This window comes from Chrysoperla carnea, chromosome 5 (assembly GCF_905475395.1).
Source record: "Chrysoperla carnea chromosome 5, inChrCarn1.1, whole genome shotgun sequence".
Classification (NCBI taxonomy): domain Eukaryota; kingdom Metazoa; phylum Arthropoda; class Insecta; order Neuroptera; family Chrysopidae; genus Chrysoperla; species Chrysoperla carnea.
The window spans coordinates 62,424,867-62,446,625 of NC_058341.1; the positions used below are offsets into that span (position 1 = coordinate 62,424,867).

General features: G+C 29.1%; 1 protein-coding gene across 2 annotated transcripts in view; it reads right to left on the reverse strand.

The window, feature by feature from the left end:
- Positions 1–21,759, reverse strand: part of LOC123300997 (D-beta-hydroxybutyrate dehydrogenase, mitochondrial) — a 104,751-nt gene that overhangs the window by 23,621 nt on the left and 59,371 nt on the right. Inside the window, exon 5 of one of the 2 annotated variants that reach the window (XM_044883703.1) lies at positions 3,506–3,510. The exons of the other annotated variant lie outside the window; for it this stretch is intronic. Coding sequence (XP_044739638.1) covers positions 3,506–3,510 — 5 coding nt within the window. The remainder of the gene's footprint in view (positions 1–3,505; positions 3,511–21,759) is intronic. 2 annotated transcript variants of the gene reach the window in all.

The following is a 21,759-nucleotide window of genomic DNA, read 5'->3' on the forward strand; positions in this document are numbered from 1 at the left end:
CATTGACTGAGTTAATTGTGGAAATACCATGTATAGACATGTTGATTACTCTGTTACATTACACATGCACATACATGTCACACATATATAACTGATGTAGCCATAACATATATACTATACAATTTGCGCATAATTTGCACCCTCACAGGTAAACAGTGATGTTTACGAAAAAGTATTTCAAACAAAAGTTGTTTATTTTTTTATAAGGAACATTTTTTACATTTACACTTTTGTTCTATCTCTAATGGTTTACAAGAGGGGTCCTACGGGCCCAAGACCCAATTGACCTATGTTGCTCATTTACGCACTTGAACTCACTTTTTACGTCCTCAGCACACTATACAAATTTCAGCTTAATATCTCTTTGCGTTTTTGAGTGATCTTGATGACAGACGGACAGACAGACGACAAACGACAGACAGACAACCGGAAATGGGCCAATTAGGTGATTTTATGAACACCTATACCAAAATTTTGTTCATGGTATCGATATTTTTAAGCGTTACAAACTTGGGACTAAACTCAATATACTATGTATATTTCATATACATGGATTAAAAAGAAATTTTACGTTGAAATTTGTCTTACCATAAATCATTAGTAGTAAAATTAATATTTTTACTACGAAATTAGCTTATACATCACCACAAGTCTTTGCTGAACCATAAATTTGATCGCGCAGAAACAACTATCTTTTCAATCTACTCACCCCCCTCCCTCTATCTCAAAAACGGTTGAGCTCATGAAAAAATGTTTCAAATAAAATTTGTCGCCAGATAATCGAGAAAAACTGTTTTTTTTTTTACCTATAATTTTGAATAACTAACTACACAGATACGAGATTTTGCGAGACAACGTTTAAAACGCCAAAATGTAGCTGTATACGAAAATTCAGCTTGTTATCTCTTATTCTGAGGTTGAATTGGACTGGGCTGCATGTATTTATAAGTTATTACATTGAATACAACAATACAAAGTTAAACTTACTGCCGACGGACTATATGATGTATACAGATTTGTCCCAAACTGAATTCAATATTTATACTCTAATATGACCTCCGAAGGCCCGTTGGTGAGGTTTTCATAATATAAATGCTAATACAGGTATTAAAAGTTTATAATATTAGTGTGTTAGATAGACACATGTGGAGCACGATTGTGTATTTTAAGATATAAATTTCATGTAGTTCTATAAATTACTTTATATATAAAGAATGATTTTTTAAGTTTGGTCTCTTATATTTCGAAAACGAAATTGAAAATCCAAAAACGACAAAACACGTCTCGGCTAATTTTTGAGGGGAATGAAAAAGAAAATATAGTATTTAGTATTTTATCAACTTCGTTTTTATAAACTACATATTTTATTTTGAAGTACTAATTTTGTTTTATGCCACAAAAAACCAATTTTTCCCTGGAACTCAATTTTTTTCATCCGTTTTCAGTTATTTTCATGTTATGTCTAATATGAAAAGTTTTCCTCGATAAAGAACTGATACAAAAGATATGTACCATATCCCATTAATTTAACATTGTCCCCGAAAAAAGAGTATAATCATTACCCATAAAATAATAAATAGCCCGTACATAATACGGCGATTTTCCTTTCCCTTTGCGAACTAAGGCTGGAAAATATAAAAAAACACCTTATACACCTGTTTTGCTTAAATTATTTTATAAATGCTGTGTGCACCAAAAGTCCTAAGCCCCTCTTTCATGAGATCTTTCAGATATAAAGTAAGTCAGATACACTGTAAAAATTATGGCTTTAAAAGTTTTGTATATATTTTTTCTAAATTGATTTCGGCGGATTCACACAAAACCATATTTGAACCAGGAAAAATTATGCTCTTGTCGTCGGAAGTTTTAAAAAAATTTTATTTTTATGTTTTTGTTAAAAGTTTTTTAGAAAATTATTAATGTTCAAAAATTTTCCAATTTAATTTTGATATTGACCCAGAAAACAATCAAGTATTTCAATTTAATGAAATCAAATCAGCGCGGGACTGCATATATTTTGCCCTTTGTTCGTTGACCCTGCGAATAAAAAAAGTTAACCCTGCGAATAAAAGATCGTTTCACGTGTTAACCATTCCTCTAATTCTTTGGAGTTACCACGGATTTGCAAAGTTTTTGGACCACATTAACTCTGGGCTTAAAATTTACTGACGATAATAATAAACTCACAGGGTTAACTTTAGGGCTTAAAATTTACTGACGATAATAATAAACTCACAGGGTTAACTTTAGGTCCAAAATTCCGCAGACTCAGGATAACTCGAGCCTATTAAAACCATGGTCTATCTGGGGCATTCCTTGTTTTTCAATTACAGAACAAACACAAGGGCCGAAAAACACGAAGACCCATGCAAACACAACGCCATTACAGGAATGATCAATTCCAGGATCACAGAGTGGGCTTAATCAGAGGGCCAACGCGTGTACGAAATCGGAAAGAAATCTGAACTGATAATAGAGAAGTTGCGTCAATTTTTTTTGCACCCCAAATTCATATATAAATGAAAGAATAATAGGGAATATTCATTAAATTTAAATTTGGTTCAAATATTTTTTTTCTGTAACTTTATTGCCTGGAAATTTGAACTAAACCACCATTTTAGTAATTGATATCTTTTTAATTACTTATAATTTATAAATAAAAGTACAAATTCAGTGAGAGAAATTCAAACGGACGTGACGTCATAGTATGTGGCTTGTCAGATTTGTTGACATACTGTATGGAATTGCTTCTATTTTGTATAGTATTACACCTGTAGTAAATAGTTCATTGAACTGTCACCAACTGACAGCAAAATTATTCTCTACTTATATTATATTTTTGTACATTTAAATACAGCATTTTTAAACAGTATTTATATTTTTTCTATGTTATAACGGTGTAAATAATGACTTAAAAAAAAAAAATACATGAATATTTCCTATTCATTTAAAGTATATTTAAGTAATAATTTTTAAATTAATAATTTGATTTATTTATTAGATAATTATTTTTAAAAAAATTTTTAATAATATTTTATTTTTTTTATAATATTAATTTTTTAATAATTAATTAAATTTATTCTTGAATAAAAAAACGGCTTGCTGTGTGAGCCAATTGAATCAAATTTTTTACATGTGTACAAATTATGCATTTATGCATAATTTCATGAAACGCTCCGAAAATTCTTGAGTAAGGAAATTGTTTTAAAAGTACCACAAAATAACTTTAAATTTAGCAAATAGTCTTAAGATTAAAGTCTTAAAAATAGAAATTAGATTTTTTTATATGTATATCCACGTGAAAATTTCGAAAATATTTTCAAATTTAGTGAAGATGGAGGCAGCAGTGCGAAACAGAAGCCCCATATCTGTCATTATCTCTAAAATATATTTATTAAAATTCACCCAGAGCATGGACGGAAATATGATTTATGAAAAGTAATTTAATGACGACATAACTGTATAAACATGGATGTGGTTTATTATTTCAGTAAATGAATGTCACTTGACCTCAAAGGAAATCAAAGTAAATGAAAATTTATAAATAGGTTAATGAAACATATACATATATGATATTACTTTAAATATTCACAAATGCAATTATACTGAAGAAAAACTTTCTTAGAATTATCTTTTTCTTCTTTTTGAATATTATATAAATATAATTCAATTTATGAAAGACCGAATGGTTTATTCTATTTTTTGAAAAGCTTTTAAACTAGGGAATTATTTTATTCATTTTATACCTGTATCGTTATCATTACCATAATATTTTTCATGCAAATGAAAGTTAAATTTCAAGATCATCACTTAGACAGCCAGTTTAACCTTCCAACTTTAAAAAAAAAAACAATTTATAAATCATTTGAAAATACAATTTTTAAATAAATATAATTTTAATTGTAATATACGATTTAATTTTCTTAAATAATATAATTTTAATTGTAATATACGATTCAATTCATTTTTTTTTCAATTGTTTTATTTTTAATTAAAGTATTATTTGCATTTATTAGCACCGTGCGTGAATTTTTTTGGAGGCGTTTCCATGGTAACGATACACTTCTAGATACAATTATAGAATTGTATGGATGCATATATAATTGTATGGATTGCATTTATGACTTACATTGAAAATTTAATATTATTGTCTCACAAATTTAAATAAATAATTACGATAATTTACATTTGAAAAATAATATTTGTGCAATTTGATTTCTTATTTTCACATGTTTTAATGCATTAAGTTTAATTAATTAGTGTTTTTTAATAATTTTAATTTGACATTTTCTGTAATATTAACATGTACTTAAATAATTACAAATTAGTCATAACAGCCTCCTTTAACGCCAAAATTTTTTACTGGAAGCGCTGGCATCGATTTTGTTGTCCCTACCATGACTACGCACACAACGAATAGTGTACACCATTATACCATAAGCATTATCAATAAGCGAAAGACTTTGATGCTTATTGTATACAAAATTTAGTTCACAAACAAATAAATCAAGGTAGGTAATGGTTAGATATAATAAAACAATATTAATATTATCAAAGATAATAAGTGAGAACTCTGGAATATTTCGAAATAAATTTCGATTTTTGTCACAATTTTTAGATCAATTTTTTGTAATATATAAATACGTATTTCGTATACTAGCAATAAGTCATCATCAGTATATATTACCTAATCGTTATTACTCTTATTGAGCATGTTTCTCGAGGCTAATTTGATTGCGGACTGCAACTGCGATTAGCTAATTCATACTGATGAAAATAAAAGTAAATAATTGAAATAATAAGTAATAATCTGAAAAGGAAGAAACAAGTCCAGTAGTTTACATAGCAACTTTAACGTTCGGGGACCATTATAATCTAGACCGACTCAAATCTTCCCAGTAATAGGCCCCGACTGTTCAAGTCGCTATGTAAACTACTGGACTTGTTTCTTCTTTTTCAGATATTATTTAACGTAATCGGGTTGTTTTTCTTATCTGTTTACTTAGCCTTTCTAATCCTTTGTGGCATTCTAGACAGTAATATTAAGGAAATGACAATTCATTGATTCGGTTTATTTGCAATTTCGCGGGTTGATAAAGTTAAGTTTAGATAGAAGAAGAAAGTTTATAACTGTCTAAACTCACACAGCCCTAGATATCGTAAAAATAATTCTCCAAAACTATATTGAAAACACTGCAGTAATATTGGATTGAACCTTGGGATAATTTTTTTTAACACATCATAAGCTATACCAATGTTGGAGTAATATTGTGAAAAAATACAAAATTATTTATAACAAATACTGCAGGAACATTAAAGGAACATTATTTATTGGTAACATTGCATTAACGAAATTTTGTTGATAATATATAAACAATTCATTTTTCGTAATAATGCAATAATATTCGGAATAATTTTTTGTAATATTGCATGATTAAAATTAAGCAATGTTAATATTTAAATTTTGCAATCAATTATATTTTAACGTCTTTTAATTGTACGTGTGACGACAATTTTTATATATAACAACAACTACATTTCCATTTTTCATCACATTAATTTATTTCTCATAATTTTAACATTTAATAACATTTCATGTACATGAAACTCATAATAATGGATAAAGATATATAAATCTGTAAAATACTTTACTTACATTTACAAAACTTCTCTATAAATAACATTCTTCGTACGTTTATCTCGTTGTAGAACTATGAGATCCTCAGGTGAACTCACTCTTGAACACGCCACATAAAATTGACCATGAGAAAAACAGTGACTTCGTAAGTCTACATCGCCTAATTTTAAACTCTGACCTTGTGCTTTATTGATAGTCATTGCAAAGCAACATTTTACTGGAAACTGCAAACGCTTAAATACAAAATGATAGTCCGATGGAATTAGAGGGGTTCTCGGAATGAATTCACTTTCACCCTCATACTTTCATTGTTGCTTCGATAACGTTCCTTTGTATGGTTTTTACTCGTAGTCTGGTGCCCTTACATAATTTTGGGGGATTTGAATTACGCAACAACATTATTGATGCACCAATTTTTAGATTAAGAATATGAGGTGGTATTCTCGATGGGTTGAGTGTGTGTAGAATCCGTTGGGATGAGAATTTCGTAAAATCCGTTCGTATTGGACGTCTATGTCACGAAAGAGGTAAGTATGCCAAATTTCAAGTTAATCGGACCGATAGTTTCGGAGATTTCGTGATGAGTCTATCAGTGGTAGATCGCTTATCTTAATATATATATTTATTGTGTGCGTGTGTATGTAATTGAACTCCTCCTAGACGGCTGGACCGATTTTGATGAAATTTTTTGTGTGTGTTCGTGGAGATTCGAGAATGGTTTAGATTTACAATTTGGTCCAGTACAACTGTTTTTGAGGGCTCCGTACCAAAAAAATGAAATTTCATTAAATGGTGGGAGCGCATATAAATCATATCACATTATGTATACTATGTGTACTATGTATTTTTAATAGTATTCAGGTATTGTCAATAGGCATTTATTAGAGCCATATGCGAGCGCAGCGAGCTCTACTATCAAAGGTCAGGCCAAAGGTCGAAGGTCAGGTCACTCCAATAAATAGGAGTTAAATTGGGGTTTAGCGGGATGGGTTTAGCGGACAGGCTAAACGTAGTATAGGTATTCATGAATTGGAGTTACGTTTTTACGGGACAACGTCCGTCGGGGCCGCTAGTATATATATATATATATATATAGATAGAGAAGACAGATGTAAGTAAAATCTGTTTCATATCAAATTATATGCAACAAATTATACGTTACATCAACAACCATATCTTATTTAATATCTAACGACTATATATTAACCACAATATCTATTGGGAGCTATTAAATGACTTTTGATAATTCAACCAATCTAACATTAAGTTAGATTGCTTTTTGTGGCAATTGAAATACGTACTAGAGAATTGTAATTTTAAATAAACAAACTTGAGAGTTGGAAACTTTTTTCTCAACTGTTTTCAAATTTTTAATCTTTTGGATAATTCCTTCTTACTTCCTTTTTTTTCATTCTGTTGCCAAAAACTTTCTTTTAACATAAATAGTAGATAAAATAAATTCGTTGAAAACATAAAAAATGAAAATTTGACTTGAATAAATTGGACACTAGTGTATATTATTATACCATGTTAATGAAATATACCAAGGGGTACTAAGTTTAGTCCCAAGATTGTAACGCTTAAAAATATTGATGCTATGAACAAAATTTTTGTATGGGTGTTCATAAAATCAAGTAATTAGTCCATTTTTGGCTATATGTCTGTCTGACTCCTGTCGTCTCTCTGTCTGTCCGTATGTCATCACGACTACTCAAAAACGAAAAGATGTCATGCTGAAATTTTTATAGCGTGCTGAGGACGTAAAAGGAGAGGTCGAGTTCCGTAAATGAGCAACATAGGTCAATTGCATCTTCTAAGCCGTTCGAGATAGTTAGGGGTAGTTTTAATGGGGTTGCAACTGTATTCAGTTGCTTTTTAACCTTGAATTCATGATCAGCGACCTCAAAAACCCTCGAAAGACGATTTTCGAGTTGAAATATTGATTGTATTCTCTGTTACTATTTGGAGTGCTCTGGGGATGAGAAAATTACCCTTATTTCCTCAGTTTTTTCTGTTATGCCAAGGTTAGTGCGACTGAATGTTCCTAAAGGTCTAAGGAACACGTACACAAAAAATTTTTTAAATCGGAGCTGTTTCACCACTTTTCCACATTTGATGGTATTTTCCGGCATATTTATTGCACTACTTCTGATACCAATTTCGATTGCTTAACGAATCGGTGTTGATACCATAACCAATCGAAATCGTTATCAGAAGAAAATAATTTAATTACGAAAATAATGGTATAGACTTGCTTGCAAAAATGTTCATGGAAAAATAATTGATTAAAATTAATTTAATTAAAAATAGCGATGAACACTTTTCGATAGAGAAACTATGATAAGATTGTTTAAAAATCAATAAAATTTCATTAAAAATAGTTTGAAGTTTGACCTTATACCGTCTTTTAGACCATATAGAACAATAATAATTCCCAAAAAAATATGGATAGAAATCTAGACTTAAAAAATTGTTTCGATACCTTATTAATAAATGCTGCTTCGAAAACATGTCACTCTTTGTGGTCTAAAATTTTGTGCAAGTTTCAAAAGGGCGTAAAATCATTAAGCCACCTCAAAACGTTAAATATGATAATATTTTGATTTTGATTTTCGAGGCGAATATGGTAATCTCCTCAGGGTAAAAAAATTAATATTCTTAAAAGAATTCTGTAACTTATAGAAGACATTTTCAATGATATGATACAGTAAATTTTATTTACAACAAAATCTCGACAAACAAATCAAATTTTACGGTTTTAACAAAAGCTTTTAAAGAAAATAGAAAGGATGCGTGTCAAAATATACTATTGCACTTTTTTACGAGGAAATTAAAAAAAAAAATATTCAGAAAACATTAATACCACAAAATTTGATTTTTTATAATTTGTTTGTCGAGCTTTATATTTGTTATACCCTCTATATATGAAATAAATATATCAAGGTATACTAATTTTAGTCCCAAGTTTGTACGTTTAAAAATATTGATGCTACGAACTAATTTTGGTAGATGTTCATAAAAACCTAGGTAGATGTTCATAAACACCTAATTAAAAACCAAAAGAGATATCAAGCTGAAATTTTTATAGCGTACGTTAAAAGTGAGGTCGAGTTCGTAAATGAGCAACATAGGTCAATTGGGTCTTGAGTCCGTAGAACCCCTCTTCTAAACCCTTAGAGATAGAAGTTTAAATATATAAAAAGTTCTTTATAAAACAATAAACAACTTTTGTTTGGAAACTTTTTTCGTACACAGCACTGTTTATCGATCGCAAATCAGAACAAAATTTTTGTGTCTAATTCTTGAAAACAATAAAATTTGCAGAGATGAAAATTTGCAGGAGGTTTCAGCGTGAAACATTCTTCAAAACGAAAAAAAATTCTAGAAAATACTTTCGAAAATTTTCGACAATCAAATAATTGAGTTCAAATCAAATTTTTTAAACTCTTTATTTATTTAAAATAATGAAAGCACTGACAATCAAAACTTTGTATACAGATTATTTTATCAATTAACTCAGTCAATTATTTGTTTCCCTTGTTGTAATAAAATTTACTGAATCATTTCATTGGAAATACCTTCTATAACTTACAAAATACTTTTAAGAAGATTAATTTTTTAACCTCATGATAGAAGATTATTATATTCGCCTGGAAAATAAAAATATTTATCATATATTATCTACGTTTTGAGGTGAATACAATGTTTTTACGTCTTTAAGCAACATGTACCAAATTATAAACATCTGGTTGAACTTCTCATTGAGTAAATTAAAACATCATGCAAAACTTGGACATTAGAAAAGAATCATCCTCCAACGGATGATACCAAGTGGCGTACATTAGTTTTAAATAATAAAAACATCAACGTGAATCTCTATTTGCGATAAAATTTGAATAGGAAACTTTCGGTAGTGAAAAAAAATTAAATATTCTCATTTTGAAACCGTTATTTTCATATAGGCATTAACTGTCAATTCAGTGCAAACAGCTGGGTACATATTTGTCAAATTTAACTGTGTTCTTTCGTCAGTGAAAATCGTTTATATCTATTTATTTATTAAAATTCAAATAATAACCACAGGATAAACAAGGACATGATAAACAAGTGAAAACAAACAATTGACTGAGTTAATTGTTGAAATACCATGCATAAATAGTGTTGATCACATTGCATATACATATACAATTTATATAATACATACTATACAATTTAAGCCTAATTTGCGCCCTCACGGGTAAACAGTGATGTTTACGAAAAAATGTTTCAAACAAACAGTGTTGTTTATTTTTTTATAAGGAACATTTTTTAAATTTCTACTTTTGTTCTATCTCTAACGGTTTACAAGATGGGTCCTACTGACCCATAGGTCAAGACAAAATTGTCCTATGTTGCTCATTTACGAACTCGACCTCACTTTTTACGTCCTGAAATGGACTAATTAGGTGATTTTATGAACACCTATACCAAAATTTTGTTCATAGCATCAATATTTTTAAGCGTTACAAACTTGGGACTAAACTTAGTATACCTTGCATATTACATATATGCATGGTATAAAAAGAAGATAAAAACTGATAGATGAAGGAATAAGTAGGTACAGTGACAAGTGTGATAGAAGATTTTTAGACAATCAAAGCAAGATTTTTAGACAAAGAAAAATTACTAATACCAATAGTTAAAACACGTCAATAGCACATTCTTTTAATGACATAAATTAGAAACGCAAAAAAAGATACCAAGAATCAACATAGAAGTGGATTATGGTATGAGTTCCGCTATGGGTACGAGTTCCGCTAGAATGAATTACTGCTTCGAAATGTTTTGAAGTAATGGCTGTTCATAATACCAATATTACGTCACCAAAATGGATGACAGTGTTTTTTACAGAATAAAAAAGGTTTAAAATTTAATTTAATTTTATGACAAGAAAGCGTATAAATTTTGTCAGTATATAATTTTTTGTGGCTTTGAAAATCAACATTTTGAAGTATTTTTTCATACATAGTAGAATACCCTTTTTGTAAATGATGAATTTGAGATGTTGGAAATTACGATTATTGAACATGAAAAAATATATTAATTCCAAAGTATATTGACTTTTCATTCAGTGCTGTAATCGATACTTTTAAATTGCTTCTAGATGTAGATACAGATACATTTTTTTATAAATATATCTAGATATAGATACCATCGTATTTAAATACATTTAAAGATACTTAAATTTGGAAAATTAAAAACTGTTTTTAGTAACTATGTAAGTTTTTAACCGACTGACTTCAAACAAAAAAGGAGGAGGTTATCAATTCGACTGTATTTTTTTATGTGTGTTACCTCAGAACTTTCGACTGTGTGAATCGTTTTGGATGATTTTATTTGAAAGCTAGTGCTTCCCGTGTGGTCCCATTTCATTTTGGTCCAGTTCTGACAACGGCATCCATGAGAAAACCATTAAAGTCTTATATTTGCATTAAGTATGTACGACAAAAGGACAAATTACTCAATATTACGCCAACCAATTTCGATGATTCTTTTTTTAGTGACAAATTAGTAGTATACTTCAGATTCACTAAAAATCACAAAATAAAAAAAAAAAACTTTAAATAAAAGAAAACCGACTTCAAAAGAAAAACTTTTACAAAACAAATTAATATGCACTAAAAAAGTAAAAACATAATGATAATATAATGAACGTAGTTAAAATTATTGTTATGTTGTAGTCGGTGTAAGCCACTTTAATGAAGCCAACTGTTCTATCAGAGTTGTTTCCTTGGCTAACACCGAATCCAAAAATAACAATAATTAATTTTAACTACATTATATTATCGTTATTTTTTTACTGTTTAGCTCATATTAATTTGTTTTGGAAAAGTTTTTCTTTTGTAGTCGGTTTTCTTTCTGTTAAAGTTTTTTTTATAATTATGCGTAGTTATTTTTTTTTTTTTAATATATTTTTATACTGTGTGTTTAACAACTATGGTCATTTACACAGTTAGTTATTTTTCAAATTTATAACTTCGATGTCAATAGCATTAACATCATTTAATTCATCAACTTGCTTAGTAATCGTATTGCTACTGTGAGGGAGGCTGTAAATTTTGAATGCATTCCCAAAATTAGATGCGCTATCAATAACTGTTGCGACTATTTGCTTTGCCATTCCAAGACTGAATGATCAGTCCATAAACCCATATAAATAAATTTGATTGAAAAAAAATTGGTATCTGAAGTTCATTTAAATACAATATACAGTTAAAATATTCCTATCTAGATACAGATACAATAGGGTATCCCACTATTTTTGAAAAAGTACTTCAAAATGTTGATTTTGCTAATAAAAAGCGGCCAAAAATTTATTTCGGAAAAATACACACGCTTTCTTGCCAAAAACTTAAATTAAATTTTAAACCTTTTTTAAACTGTCAAAAACGTGGGCATCCAATTTGATGACGTAATATGGGTATCACTATATGAAAAAACACAAATAACTTTGACAGATATATTCATAGACATCTGATTATAATAAATGTAAATACTTATTATCTATGTATATATTATACCCAACTGTCTATACTGAACTAATTGATGGTCTATGACTCATACCGCTATGACTTCAAAGCAGGGCTTACCCGCGTTTTAGGTCACATGATATACAATTTTAATATTTTAAAAGAAAAATGTGCATTTATGACTTGAAATCAGAATATTTAAGTATATTTTTAAATAAATTTTAACTTTTTTCAAATATCATAATTTATTTTTGACTACCGATAATATCCTATTACATAAAAATTATAACTGATATATAAAGATATATAAATGTTACTGTTGTGCATTACATACATTAGTGAATGGCAATAAATAAAATCAAATTTATATTTTCCAAATTTTTTTATCTCTGTTTTATTACAATAATTTGCCACAGGCATTTTAAATTTGCAAGTAAAACATTTGCCATTTTTATGTCAAAAACTACAAACTAAAACTGACTTTTATTGTACATTTAAATCTTTAACACATACAATTCATGCATTTTTTTATTCTGAAAAGGGTACCACCAAGCTAAAGTTTTTTGGTGTAGTGGTTTCAGATTTATAATTTGAATTTTTTTGTTTTTTTTCTAGAAAACTACTTTTTCTTTATATTCGCATGCTAATAAATTTAATTCTAGTGAAGTTTTATTTTTTGACTAGAGAGCACCAACAGTTTTATTAGGTTATTTTTATAAAAAAAAAAAAAATAATTTTTATTTGGAGTGTGTCGTATTTAAGAAACACTCAAATTTTCGTCATTTATAGGAATATCAATTTGAAACTTTGGACAGTCCTACAGGGGGACGGGTTACATCTTTTAAGATATGTAATCGAAATCTGAACCATAAACTCAGGCTACTACAAACTGGCATATTCTTAAAATTTTACTTAGCGCCAGAGATTGTTAAAGATATCAAAAAAAATTATTGGAAAAATGTTGCTTAGAATATTTTTTTACCCCAATACCGATTTTCATGACAAAATTCGCATTTCTAATTTTTCATTATTTTGGTCTGAACTCAAAATTGTTACAATGTTTATTAATGTTTTTATGGAAGCATATTTTATAAGGAAATACATTGTTGTTAATCGTGCTTACGGAAACGCAATTGAAGAATGTGAATGGTCCATTTTTTAAAAATTTGAACAACCTATAGTTAAATTTATCTCCCCAAATAGAAACGAGAAATAACGTTAATGTTGTTTTAACAGCGTGATTTCTTGTTGCTTGCTTACGCACAATATGTTCACGCACATAGGTAAACAATTTTATATTAACCAGGCATAATAAAAAAGGACAAAACTATGGTAATTAATAATGACAATTATTTGCAAAAGCGATAATATATTAAAAAATGTAATAACTTAAAAATACGATATCAAATTTATGCTTGCTATCTTTCTTTTTAGCTGTCTTATTATTAGAATTTGTTGATAAGGACCATAGTATTTATTTTATGGAACGAAATATTTTCAGGCCATCACAAATATTATTGTTAAAAAACAATAAAAGAAAAATTTTTCAAAATAGGCAATTAATTTTTGAATCAGAATGAGTCCTACACTAAATGTATAGGTTGTAATAATCAACATAAAACAAACTGGGTCAAGTGTTATCTATGCACTTGTATATGTGTAGTGTTATAGATTGTGTATCAACTATGTAGCTATACTTGTGAGGAGCTATTGACAAACCCCAGTATGTTTAGTATATATTATATCCTGTATATATGAGATATAAATCAAGGTATACCAATTTTAGTCCCAAGTTTGTAACACTTTGAAATATTCATAATACGAACAAAATTTTTGTATAACTGTTTATAAAATCACCTAACTAAAAACCAAAAAGATATCAAGTTGAAATTTGAATGTGAAGTGAGTTTGAATTCGTAAATGAGCATCATAGATCAATCTGGTCTTGGGTCCGGTAGACTCATTTTGTAACCGTTAGAGATAGAAAAATTTTCGTAAACATGATTGGTTACTCGCGAGGGCGCAAAGTAGAACAAAATTTCGGTATCTATTTTCTCTAAAACTATTCAAGATAGGGAGTTGAAAATTTGCAAGTAGCTTCAACTAATGGTCTTGTGAAAGATTCGCGAAAAACGAATAATTTCTATTAAAGACTTTGTCGCCCTATTAGCTCATTTGGTTAAGGCGTAAGCAATTCTGTCCGCGGTATGCTTAGGGTAGGGTGATGGGCTGGTGTAGTGCATGGTATATGCATGAAGTAGGTGTACTCAGCTTCTGAAATGGATAAGTTGATAAATGAAATTATCAGCGGAAAGGTGGTAAAACACAATATGGACAGCGGAAGGAGCGTGGAAAGATGATGCCAGTCTTTTTTAATTTTTCTAGTGAAGGAGACTTATCGTCTTGATAAAAAACTAATATTTGGAAGAATATTATAATTCGAATCATTAAAAGAAAAAAAAAGAAGAAAATTATTCAACATTTTCTTCCCATAAAATTTTAAATTAAATGTTACTCTTAGAGGATTACTTTGAATAGCGAAGAGAATGAGTGTATTCTTCCTAGTGTATATATATTTATTCGTTCCTAATATATGTGTGAGACAGTATGTGTAGAGGTACAGTAAGAGTAAAAAAGAAGTCAGTCATGGTGACTGTCGACGAAAGTGAAAACTTAAAACTTTGGAATAACTGGCCTTTAAGCTGGTCTTCGGCCAGACTGGATCCTGCGGCAGTGGAGCTCGCATTAACCTCTAATAGATAATTATTCAAAATACCTGAATAATAATAAATAATACCTGAATACTATTCCAATAGTTGTTCATAATTCTAGATAAATAAGTCGGAAGCACAAATGAATACATTTTAATAGTAAGATATCATGTAATTTATATGCGCTTCCACCATTTATTTAATAGGGTTTAGTTTTTAGTGCGGAGTCCTCAAAAACATTTTGTAGTAGATCGAATTATGAATCCAAATCATACTCGCATCAACTTGACGCACACAAAAATTTTCATTAAAATCGATCCATCTGTTTAGGAGGAGTTTAATTAAAACACTGATGATGATGAATAATTTTCGACTGTACTACTGGGGTAGGACTTCCTTAATTGTCTCGAGACTGGGTATATTTATCGGAATCTCTGAACACATAAATTTCAGCCAATAAAACAATAAATAGTATTTCTAATTTTGCTTATATCTTTATCAATTCGAGATGACTGTGCGATTTCTGTGCCACTAGGTTGAGGGAATTGACAAAAGCAAGATGAAGTTTTATTGTAGCCACTTTGTTTTTTTAGCATTGCATTAGTAAAATTAAAGTGTAAGGTATATAGAACAAAATTTTCCCGTGTATTATTCAATTCAATATATACTCTTTAAAAACGCTGCTCAGTTTCTATAGTAATAGTCATAAACTTGAATATACCCAGTTGTAATCTATTATTTTGTGTATTCTGATCTATGCAAATTTAACTATCGAACATACTCATCCTCAAAAGTGAACTAAGCGGATAGATATATTAACGGTCACTTATAAATGTTTTGCAGTGTGTAACTATGAATGCACACTATTTGGTATTTTGGAGATGTCCGATCATATTACAATTAGTTCACTAGATAAATCAATATATTTTTAACAAGTGAAAACAAACATTTAACTGAGTCAATTATTGAAATATCCTGTAAAGTGAGTGTTTAATGCCAATACTTGCATTATTATTAAAAAATTTAAAAGGTTTAAAAAACCAACACAATTAATAATTTTTATTTGGTTTCGAAAATGTTTTCTAGATTTTTTTTTCGTTTTTCATGATTTTTTCAAAAGAAAGTTAAGACTACTGGTTGAAACTTCCTGCAAAATTTCAACTCCCTGTCTTTTATTGTTTGGGTCAAAATAGACACCAACATTTTTCTGTTTTAAATGACTCCTTCACGGATTACCAGTGATGAATGTTAATGAAAAATATTTCAAGCAAAAGTTCTTTATTTTTTTATAAGGAACATTTTTTACTTTTTTCTATTTCTAACGGCTTACAAAATAGGTCCTAAAGACTCAAAACTTTGACCTATGTTGCTCATAGGTCAAGGTTCATCACGAACCCAAAATCACTTTTTACGTCCTGAGAACGCTATAAATATTTCACCTGATATCTCTTTTCGTTTTTGAGTTATCGTGCTTTGAGACAGACAGACAACCGGAAATTAACTGTTGATTTTATGAATACCTATACCAAAATTTTGCTCGTAGCATCAATAATTTTAAGCTTTATAAACTTGGGGCTTAACTAAGTATACCTTGATATATACTACATATTTATAGGGTATAAAAAGTTTGAGGGATAAAATCGAGTTATACCATAACACTAAAAATATAGGGCAGAACAATGAATATCAAGCTACTGAGTGAGGGTCGGCATAGTTGAACTAATTTTTAACTATTCAGCGATTATTAGTCTTCATGAACCTGCAAAATGGCTATACTACGCCCACCCGCTAAGTTCGTTTAAGCCCATCTGAGAGCCCGCCCTGTTTAGCCCTCACGTTTAACACAAATTTTACTTCTACCTCTTGGACAGGCCTTACTCATTGGGCTGGCCGAAGCCTTCGATGGTGGAGCTCCCCTCGCATATATCTCTAAGTAATACCTATTCAGAATACCTAAATAATACATAATATCCCGATAATAATCATCTTATTTCGATTAATAATAATAAATCATATCTCAATACGATTCAAATACCCGTTCCCAATTTTAAATAAATATGTTGGGAGCGCAAATAAATACATAAGTACATAATAAAGTACTATAAAGCATTATTTATTTGCGTTTCTATCATTTGTTACATTTAATATTTTTTCGTAAATTATCTAATGTTCTGCTCAACTTCCTTAATTTTTTCTTTTATGCAAACGTTCTCCTGACAATAATTATCACAACAATAAAAAGAAAAGCGAAATTGTTCCATCCGTTCACGCGTGATTCGATGGTCAGTGATATATATACACAATAGATTTAAATTATCGAGATTTTTGACAGCACTAATTTTGTTTTTTATAAACAACTCGACAGTTTAAAAATTAATTAAAAATATTTTCGTCGGGTTTCAACCAAAAATTATATAAACAACTAATTTTTATCAAGAAATAAAAAAGATACTAATTATTATTTGCCAATTGTTCTTAGCGCTCGAGGGCTAAGAAAAGACAAATTAATTTTTTTTTGTTTTAGTTAAAACATTAAATTTGGGTTATGTGAATATATTATCAGCCACTTTGGAGCTACGGTCTCCAGTCTCAAGTTCATCGCCCTTAAAAGCGTTTTTTTCATCTTCTTCTTTTTTCTCGTTTTCATGTATTGTCCTCCACCTCTGAGCTATGGTCCAAGTTACAAGTTTCTATAGCTCATCGGGAGGTTAGTTTAAAATCAAGGACAAAATTCCACTCGGACATGCAAAAGCGAGTTAACAAAAACATGTTAACATGTTAAAATACATGACCCGCACATGTGTATCAGTAAAATAATTAACAAACAAACCATTAAGGTACATGTTAGTTTCACTATAAATAGAATTGGAATGCAAGTTCGCTGACGGAAAAAATCGGAAGGCATACAAAGGGGTTCTTAGGGAGGTGGCATTTAATTTTCGAAAATATTACATAAACTCATGATATTTGCCATTTAATAATGCATAAATATTTCTTATTTTTATGGTTTTAGCACCATACATTGATGCGATATACCGGATGTATCAGAATAAGTGGTAAATATTCAAGCAGCTAAAACGGGTATGCCAAAACAATCATTTTGGTATGATTCACATATGACTTTATTACGCGTCGAATAGAAACACTAAAATTCTATGTTCCGCGTAATCAAATAAGATGTCTTGATTAAAGTGGAGATAACATGAACAAAATAAGCATTTTCTTACGACAAGTATGTGTTTTGAAACGCCCCAATTCGAGCTACATAAATCAAAACGTTTGCGCATCGTTTCGTCTTTATATACAATCTGTTGGAGTTTCGAAAAAATGATTTTAATGAAAGTTTCGTAGCCAGATTTCATTTTTTAACTTTTTTGAATGCTTTTTCAGTTCTAAAGTGATTCACTTTTTCTAATACGCATTGTACACCGACCATATATAACACAATACAAACATGATCACCACATTAGACAGACAATATACATGCATGGTTGAATGGGGTATTAACAGAGAGCCGTAAGGTATAAATATCTTAGAATTTTGGAATCCAGGGAAAGTCAATGAATCTTTATAAAAACTGTGCTACTGCAGTTTCCTTAAAAAAGCTTTAAAAAAATTAGTACGATATTGCCCTGGGTCTGGGAGTTACCCTTTCTCGGGAGTGGAAAATTTTATGGTGAAAATGACAAAGGAAATAGATATAAGAATGAATTCTAAGCAAAAAGTGTCATTCACACATATTTCGAAAAGTCAATACTCCCCGAGTTATTGGCGTTTGAAATTCGGAGTATTTAAAGTCAAATAGTAGAAAAATTTGACGTTTTTTGAAAAAAGTACATGGTACACTTTTTAATTTAGTAAAACCATGAAAATGAAAAAAAGTTTCCAGTCATTTGCATGAAAATTGAGTTATGATGAAAACAAAGTTTATCGGACGTTTCTTTTTACATTTTATTCAGCAGAAAACACTGATGAATTTACTAAACGGGAACTAAATTTTATGCTTGCCTTTCTATATAACTTTATTTAGTTACTGGCAACAGGCTCAAGAAGTTCTAGTAGCTTCGGACAAATATTTTTTGAAATATTGCAATTTAAATGCAAAAAAAATTTCGAAAAATACAAAAAAATGTCTTATTGTTTAATAACTCGAAAAAAGAAGGTAAAATATTTTGCTGAAAAAAAGCTTTTCCCCCGAAACTTTTTTCTGTAACTTCATTATTTTAAATGATATTATTATAGTTATTTAACGATAAAGACAGTTTTTTGTATTTTATCAAAAAATTTTAAGTTGAATAATTTAAAAAAATATTTATCCGAAACTAGATCTTTTTGAGCCCATGTCGGTACTAAATAAAGTTAATTGGAAAGCGGCAAAAGTATTAATTTTAGTTTCCGTGGTAAATTCACAGTTTTTGTACTGAATAAAACATAGAAAGAACTTTGTTTTCATCATAACTCCGTCAATTTTAATGCAAAACTCTTGAAACTTTTTTCATTTTCCTGTTTTTTTATAGTACTTTAAAAAGTGAACGATATAATTTTTCCAAAAAACGTCAAATTTTTTTATATTTTGACGGGAAATACTCCGAATTTCAACCACCAATGACTCCGAAAGTGTTGACTTTACGAAATATGTTTCAATGACACTTTTGCTTAGAATTCATTTCTACATAAATACCCGTTGTCATTTTGAGCATACATTTTTCCACCCCCAAGAAGGGTTGGCTCTCACCCCCTGGACAAGATCGCACAAATTTTTGTTTTCATCGCCTTTAAGTAAGCTTTAAACAATACAGTCGCACAGTTTTTATAAAGATTCATTGACTGTTCTTGAATTTCGAGGTATAAATCTTTTCGTCTCTCCACTATATACGAGTAAACGAAATTTTACTATTCGCTCCGAGCGTGAATTTCGTTTCCATGACAACGATACACTACTTTAATTATAGAATTAATGGATGCATATATAATTGTGTGGATTGCATTGAAAACTTACATTTAAAATTTAATATTCTTGTTTCACAAATTTAAATAAATAATTACGATAATTAACATTTGAAAAATAATATTTGTACAATTTGATTTCTTATTTTCACAATTTTTAATGCATTAAGTTTAATTAATTAGTGTTTTTCAATCATTTTAATTTGACAGTTTCTATATCATTAACATGTAAATAATTGCAAATTAGTCATAACAGCCCACTTTATCTCCAAAATTTTTCACTTAAAGCGCTGGCATCGATTTTATTATCCCCACCATGACTACGCACACAACGAATACATGTATGTTGTTTATGTGTAAGCACCAATTTTATAGACGTCTGCATATCTATCTCCACACTCCTACCTTTAACCTTAATAATAAACTTCAGTGAGCCAGTATGTTAGTAGTACCACAAAATCACAAAATATAAATGGTAGAAATTACAAAAATATATAGTGGGCATTTGGCAAAAGATTTTTTAATAATGTACAGTTGTATGTTACTGTTACGTATATTAGTGATACGTGATTGTATACAGGGTTTTTCAGCACAACTAGTCTAAGGCTAGCTAGGCGTTTTTTTTTAAGGAGAACTAAGGAGTAGATAGCATGAAATTATATTTTTAATAATATATTTACATTAGAATGTGTAAAAAATTATCAAGTTTATACAAACTCATTATTTTGTTGTCAATAAAATCAATAAATAAATTTAGTATTGAAAAACAACATTAGAGAGGATATAGATAATATTTTTGTGTGGGTGTATATTATTAAATTGATATTATATCCACAAAAAAATATTATCTATCCCCATATTCTGATGTATTTTTCAATACTATATTTTTAATAATATATGTACCCTGGAATGTGTAAAAAATCATATTTCATGTTTATACAAGTTCATTATTTTGTTGTAAATAAAATCATTGTATAAATTTAGTATTGAAAGGAACATTGCTGAGAGGATAGATAATATTTTTGTGGGTCTATATTATTAAATTAATATTACATCCACAAAAAAATATTATCTATCCCCCCTCTAATGTTTTTTTTTTCAATTACAAATTTATATAATGATTTTATTTAAAACAAAATAATCAATTTGTATAAACATGAAATTTGTTTTTTGCACTTTCCAGTATAAATATATTTATAAAAATATAGTTTTATGTTATCTTACGTCTCCCCCCTAAAAAAGACGCCTTAGGCTAGCTATGCTGAAAAACCCTGTATATGATATTGTTTAGAACAACAACAAAAAAACTTTAATGGGTTTTTTTGTCTGGAAAATGTATAAATAAAAAAAATTATTGATTTTGTTTTCAAGTTATGCTTACAGGAAAAATTTGTTTATAGAAATAAATAAATAATAATAAACAAATTACAAAATGTTAGGATTCAATCCCTAGACACTAGTAGCAATTAAAGTTTGAAAAATTATTTTGTTTATCAAAATTAAAATTTTTTAATTATTTTAATCCAAAAATATTACGAGAAAAAGTATTATTTATTTGTGATTGACATTTTATGTTTTGAACTAATTAATTGCAATTTGAAAGGCAGACATTGTTTTTGATTTCTTTTGATACAACGTAATTTAAAATTCATAACATAAATTTTGATGGACAGTTAAAAATAATATTTTACATGAATTAATTAGTTATATGAAAGCTGTCCAGTATATCATGTGAAAAAATATTTTGGAACCAATGGAACCAATGAAAATTCATAATTTAGAGCCAGGATGATTAATAATTCCTCTCAAAAAATCTACCAAATGTATGTATTATTAACTTTTCAGAGGATGAAATGGTGTCGATTTTGAAAATCTCCAGTTTTGCATATTTCCGCGGTTTCAGGGCCGCAATATCCGAATCAAACCTTTTCAATGTGATGTCTGTGTTTATGTA